General features: G+C 38.5%; 1 protein-coding gene and 1 non-coding gene across 3 annotated transcripts in view; one reads left to right on the top strand and one right to left on the bottom strand.

Annotated features, from left to right (window-relative positions):
• The window catches only part of PEX7 (peroxisomal biogenesis factor 7), a 65,441-nt gene that overhangs the window by 15,543 nt on the left and 29,774 nt on the right, over positions 1 to 20,124 (bottom strand). Inside the window, exon 9 of one of the 2 annotated variants that reach the window (XM_059700440.1) lies at positions 2,399 to 2,498. The exons of the other annotated variant lie outside the window; for it this stretch is intronic. Within the exon in view, the coding sequence (XP_059556423.1) occupies positions 2,399 to 2,498 (100 nt within the window). The remainder of the gene's footprint in view (positions 1 to 2,398; positions 2,499 to 20,124) is intronic. 2 annotated transcript variants of the gene reach the window in all.
• On the top strand, positions 18,176 to 18,320 carry LOC132237876 (U12 minor spliceosomal RNA). Its single transcript, XR_009453673.1, has one exon. It is a non-coding gene; the product is annotated as a U12 minor spliceosomal RNA (small nuclear RNA).

Below are 20,124 nucleotides of genomic sequence, written 5' to 3'. Positions count from 1 at the left end.
ATTTTCATTCTCTACTGAGTCCCCAGTGCCTGGCACAAGGTCTGGCATATGAAAATGTCTGTGGGAAGAATACATAAATGAGAGGGAGTGGTCTTGTTTCTTAAATCCCTTCTAATCCCAAAATTCTGTCCCACTATGAATGAACTCAGTGGAGATTTCTAGCACAGTTGAACTGTACATTATGCCAGTGAACCTGCAGGTTATGTACAGCCTGAAGACCCTGCTTTTCCACTCTTATTTCTCTCATAGCAACTATTTCCTTAATACAACTGAAATTTGGTTGTTGAACAGGAAGAGATGGGTGACAGTCACCAGATTTACACAAAATATAGGACCTTGTAATACATTCTCTTATTTAAGCACTAGGGGCCCGGTGCATGAAATTCGTGCATTGGGTGTGTGTGTGGGGGGGGGAGTGTCCCTCAGCCCAGCCTGCCCCCTCTCACATACTGGGAGCCCTCAGGCATTGACCCCATCACCCTCCAATCGCAGGATCGGCCCCTTGCCCAGGCCTGACGCCTCTGGCCTAGGCATCCGGCCCGGGCAGCGGGGACCTGCAGTGGCAGCAGGGGGCTCCGCGATCGCGCGGGCTCCGCCCCTGCCCCTGCAGGATGTCTCTGGCTGAGGCGTCCGGCCCGGGCAGCGGGGACCCACAGCTGCAGTGGCCCCACGATTGTGGGCTTCGCTTTAGGCCCAGGCAAGGGACGCCTAGCTCCTGGGACTGCCAGCTTCGACCGTGCCCAGCTCCCATCGCTGGCTCCACCCCTACTTCCTGCTATCACTGGCCAGGGCGGAAAAGGCACCTGATTCTCCGATCATGGCTGGAGATGATCCCCCAGCTCTTAGCTCCCCCCTGGGTTTCCGATCACTGTCAGTGGCAGGGGGCTTCTTCCTGCTTTCCCTTTCGCCTCCCTGCATTGTGCCTACATATGCAAATTAACCGCCATCTTGTTGGCAGTTAACTGCCAATCTTAGTTGGCAGTTAATTTGCATATAGCCCTGATTAGCCAATGAAAAGGGTATCGTCGTATGCCAATTACCATTTTTCTCTTTTATTAGTGTAGATACATAAAGTCTAATTAATAAATCCTCTGAAAAAAGTTGCTTTTAATAAGGCGGTCTATGTGGAGGATTTAGAAAACATTTGGCAACTCTCAGACAGGGGTGAGGAACTGCCAGGACCGAGGAAGTCGAGAAGGCATATGTGTTGCCTTGGGCCACAGTCTGGGACTCATGGAACATAGGTTAACAGAAATATATGAGAGAGGAAAATATTTATTTAGGGTCCTTTGTTTGGTATGGTCATTTTCAATATGTACAGCTTTTTTCTTAACTAGGAGAGCAAACAGGTATGAATATTTTATTAAAAATCATCTATAATAGATTTATGTCTCAGAAAAAAACTAGTTCATTGGAAGCACAATGTATTTACATTAAAGGTAATGCCATTTGACCCAGCACTCTTTCAGTCTCTTCTCTTCTTAGTTGCTATGAAGTCATTTTACAACAATTATTTTAATGTTAATGAGACTATTAATGTTAATGAGACTATTCTAATATGAGAATATTTTAAGCTCAGATTTATGTCATAAATTCCTAAAATAAATAAAAAACTGTATTCATTTAAATTTAAGAACACAGCAATGAGAAATGGGATTTGTTTTTGTCTAATTTCTAAAATTTGTCATAAAAACATAATTTCTTAGTCATACTCTAAAATTTCCACATATTATATTGTTTCATTGATATGTTAGTGTTTTCACACAGTCTGTTTTCAAGTGCCTTATCATTCAACATATTCTAGTGTTTCTGATCTGGGTTTCCAAAACTGAAACAGCTTTTTAAAAAGCCCTAAATATTTAAACTCTCAAGTCTTCAAGAAAATAAAACGTGGGAATTTTAAAGTTTATTGATTAAAACAGTAGCTATTCTCCCTTACTTTGCCCCCCATCGGAAGCCTCTCTTTTAACATAATTTCTGGTGACAGTCCCGAGAGGGAAGTGACTTGCCCATCATCTCACTTGCTTATGGGGCAGCTGAAATGAGGACCACACACTCTCGATTCCCAACAACCTCTGGGGACAATCTTTCCCCATTCCATTCTTCTCCTGTCACCCTTTCCACAGGGAGCCTGCAACATGTAAGGCACAGTACTTGTGGGGAAGGTTCCTTTCCTCTCAGAAAAGTCAGTCTTTCAAGAGGAGAGCGTCATGTCAAGTTCCTGGATACCTCTCTTTCCCCAGTGTTTCAAATGCTCCAGCTTTACAGCAAAAGATATCAGGATGATTAAGTAAATGTACTTTGCTCTTGCCTTAAGGCAGCAATTTTGTTCAGAAAAGCCACACATAGAGCTATTTGTGAACTGTATGGGAAGAAAAACCCCAGGAGATCTCATTACCTGAGTAGGGCTCTGAAGACTTAAATCTAAACCACAGGTAAACTCTGTATGATGGTCCACTATTTCAAGAAGAGGGTCAGGCTTTGAAAAGTTCCAGAATCTGTGAATATAAACAAAAAAAGTAATTTAAGTACTAAAACTACCAAAAAATTTACCTAAGAAAAATAGATATTTAACGTATCAAAGATTTTATCAGAATAGGCCCAACCAATTAATAAACGCAGAGCTCCATTGCTGACCCACATTAAAAAATCAAATAAAGAAAAAAATGCACTCCATTCTATTATATAACAAATGGGATTAGTAATCAATCTACCCTGTAAACAATGACTATATTCCCATTAGTATACCTTGTAGGGTGAAACTTCACAAGCGTTAGTTAATTTTTTTTATATTGCACATAGACTTTTGAGATGAGAAACATCAGGCTTTTTTTTTTTTTTTCTTAGCAATTTCTAAAAGCATTCACTGCTGTAAAATAAGAATATTGGAATAGATGCACTCTAACATTTTGCAATTTTAAATACTATTTCATTTCTGACATGAAAAGATCTTAGGTTTAATTAACATTTCAATAGCAATTCAAATTCTTAAAAAAGAATCTGTTCTCTTATAAAAATATCTCTGTAATTCTGAAACTATCTTTTTCTTTTTTCTGAAGCACAGCCCTTCTTATAGATTCCATGTCAATGTAATTTCTCAAGTCAAGAAAAACGGAAATGTGTTTTCCTGGGCCAATATTAAGTATTGTATTTATCCTCTATAGACGGGGAGTGGTAATATTTACCATGATATATCTGATTTCTACTGTTCAGAGAAGAGTTTGGCCCTAGTTTCAATACACAAAATAGCACTTTATTTGTTAAGCTTTATTTGCTCATCCTCTTTCTTATTTTAAACACACCATAAAAAATGGCACATTCTGAATCATAGAGTCATACTCCAGCTCAGCCTCTCTAATGATGCACAACATAGAGCATGTTGAAGGCTTAGCAGATCTCTTTGTAAGAGAGTAAATACACAAAACCAGCAGTCAGTTTGTTTAACCTGGCGGTATTATTTTCCTAATAAATACAGAGTTGGTCTTATTATGTCTGAAAAGGATTGTTGCTATGGATAATCTATTGTGTGGTACCAGAGAAACAATGAATAAATAGCTCATTTATCAGATTACTGAAATCTGCAAAATATTTAAGGAGAGTGACTTTACTTTTGAAAATCTGCCCATTCAAGCAAATGAGGGAGCAAGCTAAGCTGCAGTCCTTCTCAGAAATCATAATAATGGTCTCTACTGTCTTTGCATATTTGTTCCTTTGGGTCTAGAGACAGTGAATTTTACTGCAATCTAATTTTCCAGCTCTTGATAATGTTTATATAAGCAAAAGTAAATATGTAATTGTATAATTTCATTTCTAAAATATGGTTATATACTGATTTGCAATATCTGAAACAATAATCAAATAATTTTGTATATACCCACTATAATCCAAAAGTATTCAAAAGTTTTAAAAATATGTATTTAATATGGAAAAAAACTGAGTTAAAGGAAAAGTAAGGGTGGGAGAGTAAATTCAAATCTGTAATATTTATAAACAAAGTTATATTCCATAAAGTTGTGTATGATTGGCAGGGGAGGACCTCTCAAGATGCTAAGCTTGCCAGTAGCCAAAGGAAAAAGGGAGACACAAGAGATCCCTCAATTCATAATGTCTACAACTAAACTGCTCTTGGAACTCAGAAGGAAATTCACCCTTGGGAGTCCATGGAGTAGAAATGCAATGCTTATGTAATGAACTCCCTGAACATTTCTTAGGGAAACACAGAGATGCTGTTTCATGGGCTGCTACTCATGAGTCACCCCAAAGAGCAGTTTGGTGGAATCATTCTATGGGGAGGTCAATTAAATCCAGGTAATCAGCTCTCTGACTTCATTTGGGATTTAGATTTTATTTCAGTAAAATTGGTAGGATAAATGCTCTTTAGACAAATCATAAAAACTGGTTTCCTTCTGAACTATTTAAGGACTACAGGCCCGGTGCACACAATTCGTGCACGGGAAGGGGGCCCTCAGCCTGGGCTGCACTCTCTCGCAATCCGGGACCCCTCAAGGGATGTCCTACTGCCAGTTTAGGCCCGATCCAATAGGGGATCAGGCCTAAACCGGCAGTTGGGCATTCTTCTCGTAATACGGGACTGCTGGCTTCTAACCGCTGGCCTGCCTGCCTGTCTCATTGCCTCTAACCACTTTGCCTGCCTAACTCATCGCCCCAACCACTCGCCTGCCTGTCTCATCGCCCCTAACCACTCTGCCTGCCTGCCTCATCGCCCCTAACTGCTCACCTGCCTGCCTGCCTCATCGCCCCTAACCATTTTGCCTGCCTGCCTGATCACCCCTAACCACTCGCCTACCTGCCTCATCGCCCCTAACCACTCTGCCTGCATGCCTGATCATCCTTAACTGCCTCTGCCTCGGCCCCCGCTGCCGTGGCTTCTTCCGGAAGGACGTCCGAAAGGTTTTTCGGCTGTCCGGTCTAATGAGCATATTACGCTTTTATTATTATAGATAATAAAAAGTAATAAGGATTCATTTATTCCCTCCTGACCTGTTCCTGAAATGCAGTTTTGTTGTTATTTTCTTATTTAAACCTGTTAAGGATAAGGCTGCACTGAGGACAAGACAGGTGAGCCTTATGAAAATTAGGATGTTTAATAAGGGCACATGTGTGAAGCCATCCAATTTTAGCTTGAAAGTGTGGTAAGAGAAGTTGCACATGCAGGAGGGCAGAGAGTAGATTCAAAAACTCAATTTAAATTTGTCCAATATGTAGCTTCGTGGGCTGTCAAGGCTACAATTCCACACTATAGTCACACCCATCATAATTTTAACCTGGGAAAAACTATGAATACTTATTTATTTGCATTTTGCAAAGAACTCACCAAATAAAATACATGCTAAATATGAGCATAACCAATGGACACAGACTAGGGCAGGGGGAAGGAGGGCATGTGCTGGGTGGTAGGGACGGCTGGGGAAAGGTCAATGGGGGGAAAAAGAGACTTATGTAACACTTTTAACAATAAAGAATTAAAAAAAAAACACAAGAAAAAACAAGACCCATATGGGCTCTCTACAAGAGACCCACCTCAGGGGGAAAGACACACAGAGACTAAAAGTAAAGGAATAGAAAAAGATATTTCATGCAAATGGAAATGGAAAAAAAAAAGCTGGGGCAGCAATACTTACATCAGACAAAATAGACTTTAAGAAGTATAGAGTTTCAGGTTTAGAAAATGAGAAAAGTTCTAGAGATGAAGAGTGGTGATGGTTGCAAAAAATGTAAATGTTCTTAATGATAGTGAACGGTACACTTAAAAATTGGTTAAAATTGTAAAGTTCATGTTATGTATATTTTTCTACAACTAAAAAAAGTTAAATTAAAAAACAAAAAGAAAAATACTAAAACTCTAAGGATACTATTTGGTGAAGGGAAAGTTAATTTAGTGAATGACATACAAACACGACTGTTTATTACACCATTTCACAGCTGTGACAAATTATGTAATACACAAACTATAGGTATATATGTGGTGCAAACATTATGAGAGGTTCAATTCCAGCAGAATGGCTGACTAGGAACCTAGGCCAATATTCTTCCTGAAAACAATTAAATTTGCTAGATAAACTGTGAAAACAAACAACTACCACAAAACTTCATAAAAGCATCAGTGAGGAACACTCAAGTAAAAACTAGAATGATGTCTGAAACCCAGAGCAGGATATGGAACAATGAAGGCAGCTTTTGCCCTGAGAGAATTTGCTAAATATAGACAATCTAAGCTTCTATATTTTTAACCTCAAGGAGATCAGGAGCCAGTAAAATAAGAAAAATTCAATATTTATATTTATTTATAATTTTAATATATTTTTCAGTAAACTAATTTAAATGAAATATCTAATCAAAAGTATCAAGTCAAATACAGTAAATTGCACAAGTTAAATAGTTGAGAAAATCAAAAGTTAATGTCTATCTATAAACTTTATTTTTAAATCACAAAAGGAATAATAACAAAAGAAATAAAATAAATGTATTTATTTTACATTTATTCATTTCCACTCTTTAAATGGCAACAATGGTCAACAGTTTGATGTGTATAGTTCAAGATTTTTCTATGTGTCATCATTCAATTCCACCAGGAAGGGGTGAGTTGTAAGGAGGAAGTAGCAGGAAGAAAGTGAGCATTTCACCAGGTTTTCTCACGTTTGCAAATAGGGAATTGGCAAAGTCTCTCTTCGCAATCTTTTTCTGGACTCAAGGGTCCCATAAGTTCTACATATCTGAGGGCCTTTGTGTGCCTATCATACAAGTAAAATGAGCTCCTTTTTACCACTAAGAAGTCAGGCTACATATATCATTAAGAGGTCAAATAAGGCACATCATTTTTAAATGATGGTTTTTTGGTGCAGCATATACACTACTTGGTGCCTTTTTGTCTCTTTGCTGATGAAATCACTGACTATTTAAGCTCTATCATGGGAAGTAAATACACTGGACAGGCTTCCAATGATTAAAAATATTACAGAACTGTAGGAACATTTTTCATTTAAATTGGAGAGGTAGAGAGAAAAATTCATCATAGTACAATGTCTTGGTTAAATCCTTTTTTGCCTTCTGACTCACAATTCTTTAGCAAAGCAAGTATGTAGCACTGTGTTAAATAAAGCATCAAAACGATTTCAAAAATGAAGCTAAAATCACTTTTTTACTTTACCCAAATGCAATTTGAAATCTCTATACAAACACTTTTAAAATTTAGCCAGTACATGAATTCAGTAGGTTTAAAATATTTTTCAGTTTCCTTTCCTGTTCACAAACTACATGTTAGTAATTCTTCATGAGTCTTTCCTAACTATAAAAGTTGGGGAAAAGTTTTGGCTACTTTGCAATGCCTTACATGTACCTTAACTTTAGTTGTGTTTTTAAAATTTTTAAGCGAATTGCAATCTTATAATTATCTCTCTTTGCATTGCTTGGCTATGTAGCATTCTCTAGTGGTGAGCAAAAAATGTCACAACTGCTTGTTTTCTCCTCATTTAGTTACTCATTCATACAACAATTTGTGAGTGCTAAAATGTGCCTGGTGCTGTGCTAATAATAAGCACCAAAAGCAAGAGACATGTGGTCACAGCCCTCCTGCAGCTCCTAATTCCATGAGATAGATGGACATTAAAAAACAAAACACAACAAAAAACACAAATGGAACTGCAATTGATGGCTGCCCCCCAAAACAACGCAGGATGATGTAAGAATGTTGTCCTAAAGTGACACTGAACTGAAGGCTGAGTTCACCAGGTGGAGGGCAAAGATGGCAGCTTGTCCCTTGTCAGCAAGGAGCCTGATGGTTTGTGACTGAGAGGCCATTGGACTGGGGCAAGAGAAGAGGAGAGTGTTACACAAGGCAAACAGGACCAGATCACAGAGGTCTTGTAGGCCATGTGAAGAACTGGGAATTTTTCTCTTAAGTGTAAACACACACACACCAGTGAGAGTTTTAAGCAGAAGGTTTATATACTCCGTTCTGCCTTCTTAAAAATTTTTAAAAATAAACTACTTCTTTATTTTAGAACTAGAGGCCCGGTGCACAAAATTCATACACTGGGAGAGGGGGAGGGTCCTTCAGCCCAGCCTGCACCCTCTCACAGTCTGGGACCGCTGGCTCCTTACTGCCCGCCTGCTCACTGCTCCTTACTGCTCGGCTTGCTGATCCTTAGCGCTGCTGCGGAGGCGGGAGAGGCTCCCGCCACCACCGCTATGATTGCCAGCTGTGAGCCTGGCTTCTGGCTGAGCGACACTCCCCCTGTGGGAATGCACTGACCACCAGGGGGCAGCTCCTGCATTAAGTGTCTGTCCCCTGATGGTCAGTGCGCATCATATCAACCGGTCAATCTGATCATTCCACTGTAATGGTCGCTTAGTCTTTTATTATATAGATAGTTTCAAATTTGCGGAAGAACTGTGAAGATAGTATAGAGAGTTCCCTTACAGCAGTCGTTCTCAAGCTGTGGGTCGTGACGCCTTTGGCAGTCAAACGACCCTTTCACAGGGGTCGCCTAATACCATCCTGCATATCAGATATTTACATTACGATTCATAACAGTAGCAACATTACAGTTATGAAGTAGCAATGAAAATAATTTTATGGTTGGGTCACAACATGAGGAACTGTATTTAAAGGGCCAGAAGGTTGAGAACCACTGCCTTACAGTATAACCACATGTAGTATAGTCAGCTTTGACTTTTAAAAGTCTCTCTGGCCACTCAGAGAAGAACGGATTTGAGGGCTTAAGAGTGGATATGTGGCTACCAGTGGTCTAAAAAGGGATGATAGCAGCTTGGATGTTAGGTGGCACAGTGATGATAAGGAAAGGTTGTGGATGGATTAGAGATATATTTAAGCAGAAAAATTAATAGGACTAAAGAAATCAAAATGATTAATGGAACAGAAGATACCAAGAATGATGCATTTGTTTATTTACTATTTAAATTATTTATTCATCTATCTATTTTCCTCTAAAAGTCACTAAGTTCCTTACACTCAGGGACAGTATTCTATTCTTTGTATTTCTTGCATGTATAAAAGTATCTGACACATGGATAGTCCAAGAATGTTTCATGAATGATTAAAAAATAAAAAAGCATATTATGGATAAGATAAATAAATAATGAAGGCCAACCTCACAAGTAAGATAACTTTTAAATCACCTATAGACCTGGTTCCCAAATGATGGACCAAGGCTCATTATATCAGATATTCAGAAAAGACACATTCCTCAGGTTTGCTGAGAAATTTTTTCCTAAAAAATTCTGATTGCGTAGATCAGTATGAAATCCAGAAACCTCTTCCCAAGAAATGCTGATAGGCTTGGAAACACCATGGAAAGCAGTGGTTCTCACCCTTATATCAACACCAGAGGCCCGGTGCACAAAATTTGTGCACTTGGGAGGAGTCCCTCAGCCCAGCCTGTACCCTCTTGCAGTCCGGGAGCCCTCAGTGGATGTCCGACTGCCGGCTTAGGCCCATTCCCCGCCTCCCAGGGAGTGGGCCTAAGCTGGCAGTCAGACATCTTTAATGCTGCTGCTGGGTGGGAGAGGCTCCCACCACTGCTGCTGCGCTCACCAGCCTTGAGCCTGGCTTCTGGCTGAGTGGCGCTACCCCTGTGGGAACGCACTGACCACCAAGGGGCAGCTTCTGTGTTGAGCATCTGCCCCCTAGTGGTCAGTGCACATCACAGCAACTGGTTGTTCTGCTGTTTGGTCAACTTGCATATTAGCCTTTTATTATATAGGATACATACAGATTAGATAAATTCCCATTAGAAACAATAGTGATTTCAGGAAGAAGGGGAGGGGAGAGAAAAAGGCAGTGATTCTCAACCTTGACAGTATTTTTAAAAATACTGATGTTCCCCGAGAAATTTTAATTGGCCTGGAGTACATCATGGGAATTGAAAGGTGCAAACGTTCTCTGGGTGAAGGTAACACGCAGCCAAGGTTGGGAAGCTCTGACCTGGATAGGAGACATTACCCATTTGTTGAGAATCATTGATCTAAACAGCAGTTTTCAAACCTAAGTTTGCATCGGAATCACCTGAAGAGCTTGCTGAGCATGAATACAGATATACGCAGTGTGACTGGAGAACTTATTTTAGAAACAAGTTCCCAGGTGATGCTCACGTTGCTGGTCCTAGGGCCAAACTTTCAGAACCACTGATCCAGACAGTTGTTACTGGTTAGAATTATCACTTTATTGTGGCTCTAACCACTAATGAAGGCAAAACTTTGGGAAGGGACAAATACATTAGAAGCAAAAGACAGGCAAATAGTTTCACAGGAAAAGTAACACTATTATTTCATATAATTTAACTTAGCAGACTAGGATAAAAACCTGCTGAACAAATAAGTATTAGTGTTAGCTCCAGTTTCCCAATAATGAAGAACAAAGATGATCCAAAACTTGGTTCTCACATTACCCAATCCATCCTCAGCAAGAAAGACTTTGACAGTGTGCATAGTCTTCCCCATTATCTTATACTAGAGGCTCAATGCACAAAAATTCATGCAAGAGTAGGCCTTCCTTTCCCTGGCTGCTGGCACCAGCTTCCCTCTGGCATCCGGGACCCGGCTTCACTCCTCTAGCCGCCGGCAGGCAACCGGGACCCAGGATGCTTCCCTCTTCCAGCTGCCCACAGGCACCCGGGACCTGGGCTGGCTTCCCTCCGGCCCCAGCTTCGTCAGGAAGGCATCTAGTCTAATTAGCATAGTACCCTTTTATTATTATAGATTGCTTTGGAAAAGCATAAAAAATTTTCAAGGTAAGATAAAAAGGGTATACAGTAGTCCACACCTATCAGTAGTTAACCCACAGCCAATTATGATCATATAATATTAAATGGAAAATTCCAGAAATAAAAAATTCATGTTTTTAATTGTATATCCTTCTGAGTAGCGTGATGATATCTCATACTTTCTCCTGTCTGTCCCACTCAGGATGTGAATCATCCCTTTGTCCAGTGTATCCACACAGTTTATGCTCCCCATCCATTAGTCATTTAGTAGCCCTCTAGGTTATCAGATCCACTGTTGCTGTATGGCAGTTACTTGTATTCAAGTAACCTTCATTTTACTTAATAATGGCCCCAAAGTGCAAGAGTAGTGATGCTGGCAATTCGGATATGCCAAAAAAAAAAAGTCATAAAGTGCTTTATTTAAGTAAAAAGATATGTATGCATAAGAAACAATGTAAGTTATATATACTACAGGATTCAGTACTAGTCAAGGTTTCAGGCATCTACTAGAGGTCTTGGAATGTATCCCCAGTGGTTAAGGGGGGGACTACTGTAATCATTCTCATTTCAGAGATGAGGATAATTGCTCAAGGAAATTAAGCAATCCATGGTGACACAGCAAATAAATGACAGCCCTAAAGCACAGACTCTACTGGCATCATGTCCAGTACTTTTTCTACTGCAAGATGCTGCCATTCACTTTTTTCTCTAGATCTGGGCCATGATAGTGAATCTGGAATATAAACGGCAGGATCTGGGATTCTTTAGGAAGCTTTGATTAACAACCTGAAAGTTCAAATGGACCTGAACCAAGTTAGGCTTCCCCCTGACTCCTCAAATACATAGAAAATCCCATAAGCCGAAGTCCATGCCAAGACCCCATTAGTGTGCCAACTTACATTCAAAACCAATACCCTATGGAAATTATGAATAGAATAAATATGAACTCCTGTAGCAAGGACTTCAGAAATTATCCCTTCTCTGTTCTATTTTTTTTTTATATATATGCACTTACTATATCCTCTCATCTACTTTGCTGTCTCCTCCTAACTTAGGTATCACTCAAGTGACTGGCTCTTTTTGTAACCTCGGAGATTTCTATCCTTTAAAACTGAATTCCTTCTGAGTATATCATGGGCTTATTACTTTATCATCTGTATTGCTTTTGGAGAAGATTAAAAATAGAAATTGTAAACAAGCAAAATTTTGTAAAGGGCTAAACTTTCATTTATTAACTCAAAAATATTTAGTGAATGTTAATGCTCATTTATTTACATGATTGGGTTGGAAAGGAGCTTATATTTTTGTTTTGGAACTGGTAATAACAAAGTTTAAAATAGGAAAACACTAATTGCCTGAATATATGATTAATTTTGAAGAATTACTGAACAATTTTCAAAGATGACTTTTAGAACACTCAATAGCAAATATCCAGAAACCATACCATATTTATAAACTTTCAAGGTTAAAAATAATAAAATTCTAAACTTAAGCTTATCCAGCAAAATGAATTATTCATATTTCAATTAAAATTTTAATTAGATCAGTACTGTGGAGGGGCTGACTCCACTTCATCACAATAACCATTGAGTCCAGGAATCATGTACCACAAAGCCTAGAGTACCTTTGACAAATTAAAGAAAACCATTAGCTGATGGAAGGCTTGTTCTGGGGGCGTTTTTGGCTGTGATCCACAAGGATGCAGAATGGCTTTCTGAAGAATGACACATCTCAACAAATAGAGATGAAGGGAAAAAAAAAACTCCCATAGTTTGTTTACTGCTTAGTGGCACAAATGAAGAACCATGAACTTTTTTTCCAATAAATATGTGACAATAAACAATATGGTAAGAACTTCACTCATGCAATAGTATCATGATCTCAGGCACAAGAATAGTCTATGTACATCTGAACTGTAACTGGCACCAGAACGTGACTACCTAGAGCAAAAGATCATTTCACAAAGTTCAGAGGATAATGTGATCAGATGAGGTTTAAGTTCCACACCTAAATGTAGAAGAACGTTAAACTTACAGCAGCAACCTGCCTGTGCTTCTGTCTTGATTAGCAATGTTACCATGAAATACTTAATGTTCTCATCTCTGCAGCTGAGCATTTATGAATAAAACCACTCGGGGTATCAGGTTGTGAAATGTCAGCACAGCGCACAAGGACCTCTTATTTTACAACTCTCTCCTCATTGGAAGATGGATACAGTGTTGGGGAGAAGAAGACAGACATAAACTAAGGTGAAGAAAGAAAAACAGACACAGAGCAGAATACACAAGTCTGTTTACTTTCTGGTGATTGGACGTGAAAGCTTGGGGAGAAAAAAAGATCAGTCTGTAGAAAGAAGATGGAAGTTCCCGATGAAGCAGGAACTCAGGGTAAAGCAGTTCCAGTACCTTGCCTAGGTCCTGCTGCACCACTGCCCTGGGGCAAAGGGAGCCCAGAGCCTGAGAAACAGTTTCCATTTTTTATTTAAGCTAGCTTAAGATGGTTTGTTTCACACGGGAGTGTACACAGGTGTGCTCACACATGTCCTAAAATATATAATGAAGAAAGATAAGGGACTCTGCTGAATTTTATTTAAGATGAAAACAGATTAATAACCATGATTTTATTCTCTGTATGGTTTATTCCATTAGGTCAAATCCTGAAGAATTCAATATCAGAATATTTATTTAGTGCTGCCACTCTAGGTTGGAGTTTCAGGACAGGCCTACAGGATGAATTATTTATCCCTGAATTCTTAGGGGACAAAGTAAATTACTGACAACTGACAGGTAATACCCAGTTGATCGAAATAAATAGGCTCACTATGTTTGTAAATAACTAGGAGAGGGAAACACTGAGGTTCTACTCAAGTACCTTCTTAAAAACTACACTTGAACAGATCTGCGTCCATTAATTCTACAGGCTTGAAACAAAGAACAGCAGCTTCGAGCCATGTTCCCTCGATCTTTCATCTCAGAGGCAATCACTTTAAATTCTTTTAGCCGTTTCTTCTGATTTTTTACTCTGTATTTTGGAATAATATGCTCAGAGAATTCACTGATTATGTTCATTTTCAGATATTATCTTTTTACTTCCTACTATGGAAGATGAGGCAAAGCAATATCTACATTAGGAAATGTATACAACAAAACCCACAGTTGTCTTATTGAAACTGTACAGAGAATTTTTTAAAAATTATAATGCAAATTAACTGACAAACTCCATAAATTTTCTGTTGGGACTAATCAGCACAATTCAAAGTTCAAAGCAGTGACTTACATGGCATTAACCTCAGGCTTAACATTCCTCATGTGCTTGCATTAGGGTGTGAATTAGACACAGATTTGGTTTGATTCTTAAAGAACACTGTTAATACTAAATAATTCTGAAAACATTCTGCAATTATAAATCAAGGTACTTAAAATCAAATGTCTTACAAGAAGAAAATAAAAGTCGTACAAGTTTCTTTCTAATTAATGCATGTTGTTTCATTTTATAGGAAATTATTTTCATTTTTCACCTGGCATTTAACTTGCAAAATTACGTTTCACTTCATCAAAAGATCTTCCAGGATTGCAATAATCATCACAAGAATTTTCTAATTTAAACAAGTCAAATGGAAAAACTCTTTTGGAACATATTAAAAAAAACCCCAACGTAATAAACTCAGGAGTTACTGCTTCATACATACAAATATCTTAAACATTAGGTATATGAAGCTCATAGAGATTTATCAGTAAATCACATATTACAATTAGTTGTGGAAAAATAATATCTATCTGTAACTTTAGTTAACAATCAGGATATCAATACAATGGTTCCAAATTTATTAAATACTAAAATGTTGCAATCTAGTCAATACTGATTTAAACAATAGAACAGCAAGTTTTCTCCGTGAAAAATATCATTTTCTTATCCCAACAGGACTTTCCACTTTAATTCAGTTTTAGTGATGACTACTTTAAATACATAGTGAAAACCATATTAAAATATAATCATTTGCAGGCTTTTAAAAAATAAATATTATTATTCATTTCAGAGAGGAAGGGAGAGGGAGAGAGAGAAATACCAATGATGTGAGAGAATCATTGATCAGCTGCCTCCTGCATGCCCCACACTGAGGATTGAGCTTGCAACCCTGGCATGTGCTCTGAGGGGAATTGAACCATGACCTCCTGGTTCATAGGTCGGTGCTCAACCATTGAGCCATGTCGGCTGGGCCATTTGTAGGCTTTTACAGTCAGTGACCAAAGAGTATCAACATTTTTTATATAATTTAAATTCACTCACATTTATAAACAAATGTATGTGGTATATCCATGTCCCAGATGCTAGGGACAAAACAATGAAACAGACAAATCCTACCCTGTAATCAGGCAATGTGTTTTATTAAATATATTCAGTACAAAAATATCCTTATAAGAATTAAACAAATATATGAATGCATATATTCTCATTCTTAAAAAGAAAACTAAGACAACTACATTAAGATGCTTTCCTATTATCAGTGGTGAAGTCTAGTGAACCTCTGTCAAAAAGCAAAAACTGTGATGCGTTACAAAGACATTTATATCTAAGATATCGGAAAGATACGGAATATTAAATCACTCTTTGATCATTTAAAAATTCACAGTTCCTGCAAATAGTATCATATCATGAGCCACATAATTTCTGGTGATTTGATAAACAAATGTAAAGGAATTACAACAACTATCTTAAACATGAGGTAAAATGATCATTTGAAGCTGCATATGAGCTCACCTTCAGCCACATTTCTTATCTATTTACTTTGACTGACCTTTTTTTGTGGGTAAGGGGGACTAGGTAAAGTTGAAATGAAAGGTTTGAGACAGAGTACATATTCAGCTATACTATCTGTTTACTCTGCCTGACCTTTTTTTATGGGGAAGGGGAAGAAAGAGAATTATCTGCTTCTGAGAATCTCTATGCTAATAAACATAAGGATCAAAAAAGTCCATCAACCATACCAAAGTTAAGACACTTACTATATAAAGGCAAATCCCACGAGAGTAAATGTGACAAAGATAAAAGGTATTTCTGTATCTGCTGCTTTGTTAAGAGTCTATGTTTACTACAATCCAATTAAAGGCCACTTTCCTGTTAATGCAATATAATGAAGCTATTTATATTACAATTAAACAGTATATTAAATGTCACATTTATTAGAAGGTATTAGTAAGAAATGTTTTAAGTATCTTATTTTACAGCTGACTTTCTCAAATGTTTCTATTTTGAAAATGACTAACCAACAGAAAAATTCAAAGAATAATACGATGAACACCCATATACTCTTCATCTAGATTTACCAATTGTTAAAACTTTGGCATATTTCCTTTATTTTTCTCTCTCTACACATACACACATAAAATATATTTTATTATTCAAAATAAATTGCAAACACCATCAAGAGTATGTATGTATAATAATATGGTACTAAGTATAAAATTTGAGGAACATATATGTGAATGAAAAAAGGAAGGAAACTTGAGTGATTGAAATGGCCAGGCACTATGTGAACAGCCTTGCATATATTGATTTCTAAACCCCATAACAATATGTTTTATGAGTGAGGAAACAACAGCTCAGGGAGATTTAGTGACTTTATAAGAGATTAAATATAACAATAGCTAGTAATGGTATATCCAAGATCTTAAACTATACCTCTTTTTCTATTACATTGTGCTATCTTCCTCAGAAATAATTTCTAACAAATATGTAGATAAAATATAATAGTTTAGAAGAAAATATAGGTTGAATTGAAGTGGAAATGGTCACAGGGTTATAGATTTGAATAAAAAGATATATTCAACTTTGCATAGTACATCTGCTGTTCTGGTTCATGCTGCACTATATTCACAAGGTACGCTTCCCCCACCTCACCTTGACAGGGCAATAAGAACTCCCATTCACAAAGCTCCTTAGTAGCTTTAAGCACATAATTACATTCTTATAATTATGCCAGGTAGGCATAAATAATGGCTCTTAACTCTCCCTATGGAACTTACGTTTTAAATTAGGAAACATACTATTAATATTCTCATTTAAAATATCTGTTACTACAGGCCTGGTGCATGAATTCGTACACCAGTGGGGTCCCTCAGATCAGGCCAAAGCTGCCATCCCCGGAGGGGTCCCAGATTGCAAGAGGGTGCAGGCCAGGCTGAGGGACCCTACTGGTGCACAACTGGGGCCGGGGAGGGACGCAGGAGGTTGGCCAGCCGGGGAAAGACTGCAGGAGGGCTCCAGGGAGTGTCCAACCCATCTCGCTTAGTCCCGATTGGCTGGACTCCAGCAGCAACCTATGAGTCGGAGCGTCTGCCCCCTGGTGGTCAGTGCACATCACAGTGAGCGGTTCAGTGGCCTTAGCATATCATTAGCATATAAGGCTTTGATATGGTTGAATGGATGACTGGATACTTAGCATATTGGGCTTTTATTATATAGAATTTCTTTGAGCACTAATTATGTGCCAAGAGCATTTCCAGATACTTTCATTTAATCCTCTGAACATCTCCAAAAGATAGGTATCATTTCCTGTATTGCATGACTAGCAAATGGAGGAGCCAGCCTTTCACCTCAAATCTGACTGACTCAAAGATCCATATGCTCACCGCACCACACAGCGGATTTCTAACCCACAGAACTTCCCTGTATGCCTCCAGTAGCAAGGCATGGGGAGGGACAGGGCTAATTCTAGATAACCTCCTATCTCTGCTTTGTATTTCTCTCTCACCTCCTTGTTAATTTGGAATTTTATTAAATTATACTTTGAGTTAATGTTTAGAAAAAGCTATTCTATTGTAACTTGCACTTAAATATTTCTTTTGAATGAAATAGTTACCGAGTCTTGGTCCTAGATTATCTAACCTCCCTCCCAAAACCTTAAGGTTATATAATTTCAAGTTAAATTATATTGCTTTCTTTTTCAGGAATATATCCCATATATAACTTGGGAATCAAATATAATGTTTTAATAATTTAGTTATAGTTAAATAATTCAGTTAACAACAGATATGGTATGTATTTACTATGGTAATATTGTACGTACTTAGGAATCTGACTTTTGAGAGGAACAATAACCCAAACAGAGAGCCCAAAAATATAGGGAAGTGTGTATATGTGATAAGTAGCTATTTTTAAGTCTTAAATTTTATTAATTGAGATTAAGACTTGTACACAGAAAAGCATAATAACATGATAGCTAGAAGTGAAGAAGTATAGGAAAAAGATAAAAAGTGAAAGAGTTTGGCCAGTGTGGCTCAGTGGATTGAGTGTTGTCCTGTGCATTAAGAGTTCACTGGTTGATTCCTGGTCAGGGCACATGCCTAGGTTGCAGGCTTGATACCCAGTAGGAGGTGTGCAGGATTCAGCTGATTAATGTTTCTTTCTCATCAATATTTCTATCTCCCCCTCTCTCGGAAAAAGATGAATAAAAACATATATATATATATGATGCATGAATTCTCACTGCTAATGTGAGATGAGTTTTTGAGTGGGTAAAGGTTGCCCCTAAGGTGACCCACCTACTTTGCAAAACACCTGGGAGTTTCAATCTGCCCGAAAACAAAACAAAACAAACAAACAAAAATATATTTTTTTTAAGTGAAAGAAAAAAACTGTAAAGTAAACTTTCTGGGGACCACAGTTCATTAGGACAATCCTGTATTAAACAGAACATTTCAATAGCTGATAAAATGCCAGCTGTGGTCAGAGGAAGTTACAGTTCTGTTAAGGAAGATTTAAGGTGGTGTTGTTAAATTATAACTCAATTAAAGAAGATAAAAAAAGTATGTGTGAAATCCCACACATCAGTAATCTACTTAAAATTCTGGTTATACCTTTCCAAACATTTTTCAATAAATATTTATACATATGTGTATGTTTATACATGTGTACAAGTGTGTATTATCCTATCCTATATAATAAAAGCCTAATATGCTAAGTGTCCAGTCATCCATTCAACCAATCAAAACATAATATGCTAATGATATGCTAAGACCGCTCAACTGCTCACTATGACGTACATTGACCACCAGGGGGCAGAGAGTCAACTGGTCAACCAGTCGCTATGACGTGCACTGACCCCAAGGGGCAGATTTTCCGACCGGTAGGTTAGCTTGCTGCTGGGGTCTGGCTGATTGGGACTGAGCGAGATGGGCAGGACACGCCCTGGAGTCCTCCCGCAGTCCCTCCCCAGCTGGCCAACCTCCCGCATCCCTTCCCGGCCCTGATCATGCACCAGTGGGGTCCCTCAGCCTGGCTTGTGCCCTCTTGCAATCCAGGACCCTTCAGGGGATGTCGGAGAGCCAGTTTCGGCCTGAACCTGCAGGCCAGGCCAAGAGACCCCATTAGTGCATGAATTCGTGAACCAGGTCTCTAGTATAGATATAATATATATATATATATATATATATATATATATATATATATATATATATATATATATATATATATATATATATTATAATTCCAAAATGTTTTAAAACCCATCCTATATAATAAAAGGCTAATATGCAAATGGTCATCACACCCTCATGCCTAACGACCCATCAGCAAGAGGCTGCATGCGCAGCAGGCGCACGCGGGTGGGTGGAGCTGTGTGTGCGGTGAGGCATGTGCAGGTGGGTGGGGCTGCGTGTGCGACCAGTCACCAGGAGATGCCCGGAGCACCTCTCGGTCCCTCCTCCCCACCCCCTCCCCCTGGCTCCTGCAGGCGGCGGCAGCAGCTCCCTCCTGCCTCCCTCCCGCAGAAGTGGCACAGCTCCCTGCTGGTTCCCGCGGGTGTGCTGCGGCTCCCGCCGGCTCCCACGGAAGCAGTGGGCGGCCTACTGAGCACGATTTCGCATGCTGGGCCACTAGTATTAAGATAAAAATTATGGCACATAAACTTTTATGCATCCATCATTGTCAAGAATCACTTATGTGGAATACTACAATTCTGAAATGATTATAGAGATTAGAGGCAATATTTTGTTATTATTAACTTAGTCTCTATGGAGAACATCCTTACATAATAGTGAAAAACAGAAATACATACAGTCCCTAGGATTAAAGAAGTTTCTAAGTATCGAGTAACATAAAAAGACTTAGACATAGAAGATCTAAGTGCAGGTCTAGCTCTATTCCTTGCCAGCTATGTGACCTCGGCCAGCCCTCCTACCTCACTGAGTCAACTGTCTTCTAGATAAAGTAAGCACCCCACAACAGTGTGTGTGGATTAAAAGAAATATTTTATGTGAAAATACTTTGTAAACTAGGCACGGCTAATCAAAAATAAGAATTTAAATAACAGATATAATGTAGAAGAATTTTAAGTATAATAAAGACTTGTCTTCTCTTAAACCAGCAGTTCTCAATCTGTGGG

Source organism: Myotis daubentonii, chromosome 6, assembly GCF_963259705.1.
Source record: "Myotis daubentonii chromosome 6, mMyoDau2.1, whole genome shotgun sequence".
In the NCBI taxonomy this organism is placed as follows: domain Eukaryota; kingdom Metazoa; phylum Chordata; class Mammalia; order Chiroptera; family Vespertilionidae; genus Myotis; species Myotis daubentonii.
This window is presented reverse-complemented; position numbering and strand designations above follow the sequence as displayed.